This window comes from Pelophylax lessonae (genome assembly GCF_965119305.1).
Source record: "Pelophylax lessonae genome assembly, chromosome: 12".
Classification (NCBI taxonomy): domain Eukaryota; kingdom Metazoa; phylum Chordata; class Amphibia; order Anura; family Ranidae; genus Pelophylax; species Pelophylax lessonae.
Window position 1 is genome coordinate 140436939 of NC_138779.1, and position 5435 is coordinate 140442373.

A 5435-nucleotide genomic window follows, 5' to 3' on the forward strand; every position below is an offset into this window, starting at 1 on the left:
TTTTAGAATAATTTTGGACATGAAGCAAACTTTGTGTACACTGGACCATTAGAAAAGTTAGATAATACAACACATTTTGCATAATTTTTTATATCAGTTTTTGAATAAGGGATACTCCGCTAGTATTAGTATTTGTGCATTTTGTTAATGCTATTTGTATGCTCTTAAATACACCTCAATAACACTATGGTTTGTTTTATAGAAAGGAGTGACAGTGTTGCCAGTTCTGCTACAGGAAAAGATAATGACCATCAACAGGTAGAAGAAGGGAATGGCAGCAACGTGGCTGGAGTCCACCTTCATGCAGATGCACTCTGTGACGAAGAGCAAGATTCAACTACAGCAGAGGACACTGATGTTAATATTAGTGCAACTACTGTCAGCAAAAATGATGAAACCTGTATGTTTTCTTCATGCACGACAACAGAAAACACAATTGAGGACAGTACTGTCAATAGCCAGAATGATCACATTGTAACGCAAGAGCAAGGTGCACTTTTGATGCAAGCTCTTCAGCAGAAACATGGCTTAACATTTTCTGCTGTTGAAGACATAGCAGCACTGATAAACACTCTAAATGGAAGCAACATTGTCCCTGCATCCAAGTTCCTGTTAAACAAGCCTTTTAAAAAACAAGACATTGAAACACATTATTTCTGTACCGACTGCTTTACCTACATTGGTAAAACTGATTCAGACATGTGCAGCTGCAGTTTTTGTGGTTCCATGTACAGCTGCGATTATAACAAACAAAATCATGCCTATTTTATGTACATACCAATTAAGACACAATTGCAGACCATGTTAGAGAACACTGATTTGTACAATATTATCTGTGCAACCCGTGAAACCAATAACAGTGGTTTCATAAAGGATAACAGACGGTATATACCGCTCTATTACAGAAAAAATCCAAGGTAGTTTTCTAACACTTTCATTCAACTGTGATGGTGTCCCAGTTTTCAAGTCATCTAAGTCCAGTATGTGGCCTACTTTGTGTGTCATTAATGAAGTACCCCTGTCAGTCCGTAAAAGTAATGTTTTAATGGCTTCCCTGTGGTTTGGTCGGTCTGATAAGCCACCGATGAGTGTCATCCTCACACCATTTGTCAATGAAATAAAAAACTTATCAAGAGATGGATTTCATTGGAAATATAATGGTGAAACCATGTTAATGAAGGTGTTTGCACTACTTTTCATATCTGATGCTGTTGCCCGCCCCTTAGTCCAAAAATTTAACCAATTTAATGGTGCTTATGGTTGTGGTTTCTGTTTGCAAGAAGGTGAAGTTGTCCAAAGAGGAAGGGGCACTACACGGGTCTATAAATTTGAGCGACCAAATCTAAGACAGGCACAGGAAACTCTTCAGCATGCAGAGATGGCTACACATCAAGGCAAACCAGTATTTGGTGTAAAAGGGGTTTCAGTCTTGTTTGACTTGCCCTATTTCAATGTTATTGACTGTGTGGTACCAGAATACATGCATTGTGTACTTTTAGGGGTTGTAAGGCAACTAGCAACACTCTGGTTCGATACCAAGTTCCATTCCGAAGACTTCTACTTGGGGATGCAGCGTAATGAAATAAATCGGCGTTTGCTGCAGATACAACCTCCATGCAATTTTGCACGTGTACCGCGATCTATAGACATGCGCAAGTTTTGGAAGGCGCATGAGTGGCTTGCATGGTTGTTATACTATAGTGTACCTGTTCTGTGGGGACTAATGCATGAACAATATTTTGTGCATTGGTGCAGGCTTGTTGGCGGAATTGGATTGCTTTCCAGTGAATGTGTAAGTACTGTGGATTTAGCCAGTGCACAACAAATGTTGGAAAAGTTTGTTTCTGACATGGAAACACTCTATGGGCTTGAGCATGTTTCTTTCAACATACATTCTTGTGTTCATATTACTCGGGCTGTGACGAATTGGGGTCCACTATGGGCACAGTCTGCATTTCAGTTTGAAGCATTTAATGGTGTACTGCTACGGTTGATAAAAAGCTCAAATGCTGTTGTCCTGCAGATATGCAATTCATATCTGAGAATCAGATGTATGCCTCTTTATGAGAAAGAAATCATGCATCGTGCTATCATGCCTATTCAGAGATTGTATACAATTATGAAAGACAACAGCAAAGAAGAAGTGTGTTACTTGGATAATTCAGTCCAGGCTCTTGGTCCTTGCAAAATGCGTCCAGTGCGACGATCACATTTTATTGCTTTGCACAGTGTAATACAAGTTGTTAAACAAAATACGATCGCAAGATACTACAATCGCGTGGCAGTAAATAAAGAGGTTTTCCATGCAAGCTCAAACAAGCGAACAACTTTGCGGAATAGTTACACAGCAATTTTAAATAATGGAGATTTCTTTACTGTTGAATCTTATCTTGTACTGGATAATTCCAGTACTTGTTTTGCAATTGGCAGGTATTTGTCAATTGCTCGTGATCGTGCTGCTATTAGCAGGGACAAAGAAGTCAGACTTGGGCATTTAGTTCCCATGAACATAGTTCCTGGCCATCTTGTGGCAATACCAGCTTCATCCCTCAAGAATAAATGTGTGTTTATTAAAACAACAAATGCGCACTACGCTGTAGTGGGCTTGCCAACGAACCCATATGACCTAAATGGATGATGTCCAAATATAGGAGGTGCTGCGCTAAGATCTAGTTTATTTGCTGTCACCTTTATTACTGGATTTATTGCAAAGCAGGCCTTTGTAGCCGACTTCCAGTAAGCAGACAAGATCCTCGGACTGTGAAGTTGGATGTCTGTGAAGGTTTCTATTCATCCAGGTCATGTTATATCTGTATCTGCAGTGTATTTGTTTTGTATTAAATGGATGTTGTGTTTGAAATCTTATAAAAATAAAAAAATGTTATTTGAATCTTTTGGTTTTGATTATTTTTAAGTTTTAAAAGAGTAAAACAAACTGTATTAAAATGGGAGTAGGTCTCTTATACATGTATTCAGATACATGTATTCAGAATGTTATCTATGTTATAGGTGTTTTTCTTTTTTTTTTTCTATTTAATGTACTTTCCAATTCAATTTTACAAATATTAATTAAAAATGTATGTTAAAATATATTTTCCAGTATATTTATTTGGAAATTACATTTTGTTGAATGCATTTACAAAGATGTTTAAAGATAAATGTTTGAATGCATTTTTTAATATTAAAAATGTCTGATAAATATTTTTTAAAAATACATTTATGTCTTTCAAAATAAATTGAATCTACATTTTTTAAATGCATTTCCAAATATATGGATAAATATATCTTTAAAATATATGTTTAAATTACTGATGGATATATTTTAAAAATATATTTTCGAATATATGTGTTTGGAAAATATATTTAAAGTACATTTTTGGAATGCATTTACAAGTATATTTAAAAATATATGTTTAAATGCATTTTCTTAGATGTTCCAAAATATCTGGAAAATATATTTAACAAATATATTTTTAAATATATTCCTTTGGAAAATATATTTTAATGTACATTTTTGGAATACATGTTAAAATATATTAGCGTAAGCCAATATATTGTAAATATATGTACCGTATATATTTTTTCCCCTAAATATATTGGAAATATATTTTTCTTCCATATGGGCAGTAGCCGAGCTGTTTGAAGATGATGCAGTGGAAGCCGGCGCTAGAGGGCTAGCCGCGGATTGTGGCTATTTGGCCCTGCCGCCATTTTGGTATGGGCCACGGGAGACCGGCGGTAAGAATCCCAATATTTTCCGTGGCTGAGATACTGGTGGTAGGGGACTAAATCTTTAGAAGGACTGATAAGGCAATTTGTAACAGTATGTTGTTTGCTTAGGTTTGGCACATTGCAGATCAGATGGGCAGATTGTTGGGTGGGGCTGGGGAGAACCAAGCCGCCATGACACATATTGATACAAATTACAAAGTTAGAGAAAGATGGAGTGCCCTTATAACTTAATTTAGGGATTTAGGTGCTATAATAAAGAAAAGGATCTTCAAGGTAGTATTGTCAAAAATACTGCCTGCACCTCAAACCAAACCAGAAGGGCAGCAGGAGCTAAGAGAGGTAAACAACTGATCGAGAAACTGGTGTAGGAAGGAGAGTTTTGGGTTCATGGAGAACTTGGATGACTTTTATCAATTACCAACTCTATAGCAGTAATAGCAGAGATGGACTGCACATAAATTTGAGAGGATGCAAATTATTTGGGGGAGATGATGACCAGAAGATTGGAAGAACTTTTAAACTAGGAAGTGGGGGAAGGAATCAGTAAAAGGTATAGGAGCAAGTGAGCAAGGATCAGAGTGTGTGGATGTGGGCAAAGCTGGGGGGAGAGGGGTCAGGGATAAAATAATGTGTACTGGCACAAAGTTAAAAAGCATTAATGCAACCAAAGATCTGGCAATCTTGGGTCGATAATTCCCTCCCACTGAAATTTGAACGATCATTGCTTAACCCCTTCATCTCATACCTAGATTTCCCTTACCTAACCTTATCCCACTTATTTCCTATTTTCCTTCCTCTACTAGTTTCCTCTTGTTACAAAGACTATTTTTGGATTGTTACACTCTGCTTTAGATTTGGAGCATATTAGCCTATTTCTCCTAAATGGTCTGAGGATTGTTTTTATTGAATGTATAGCTCATATTTGTTCCTTAATAACCTCTTTCCTACCATGCTATAGCCAATATATGGCTACAGTGTGACTCTCCTGTTCAGAAAAGGCATCCCTGGATGTCCTCTCAAGAACGCATTTCCAGCGTGCCCCCTGGGGTTCGCATCATGAAGTGTCTGTGATCACTGTGTGCCTTGGGGCACATTGGATCACAGATCAGGGTAAAGGACCAATCACAGTGGCTCCTTACTATGCGGTCAGCTGTGTCCAATCACAGCTGGTCACATGTAAACAGACTTGCCTGTTATTAGCTCACCTTTCCTCACCCAGAGACAGCGTGCAAGGAAATCAAAGTCGATCTGACATGGCATAGTGAATACAGAGTTTACACTGATAATCAGGGCACTGATTATCAGTGCCCTAATCATCAGTGCAGCCCCATCAGTGTAGCTTATCAATGCCCATCAGTGCCGCCTATCACTCCCCATCATTTCTGCTTTGTCAGTGCCTCCTCATCAGTGCCCATTAGTGTAGCTTATCAGTGCCGATCAGTGTTGCCTTATCAGTCCCCATAAGTGCAGCCTCATCATCATCACACATCAGTGAAGAAGCAAAATGTTATAAAAAAAACTAATTGAAACATTTTTGTTTTAATTTTGGTCTTTGTATATTTATTTAGCAAAAAATAAAAACCCAAATGGTGATTAAATACCACCAAAAGAAAGCTCTATCTGTCTCAAAAATGATAAAAATGTAATATGATTACAGTGTTGCATGACCTTGCAATTGTCATTCAAAGTGTGACAGCACTGAA

General features: G+C 37.6%; 1 protein-coding gene across 1 annotated transcript; it reads left to right on the forward strand.

Annotated features, from left to right (window-relative positions):
- Window positions 1–768: 768 nt before the first annotated feature.
- Window positions 769–2638, forward strand: LOC309567797 (uncharacterized protein; the record flags this gene model as incomplete). The annotated part of the gene is given in 2 exon segments (XM_082273247.1): window positions 769–875; window positions 877–2638. Coding segments are annotated over 2 exon segments (1869 nt in total).
- Window positions 2639–5435: the final 2797 nt, after the last annotated feature.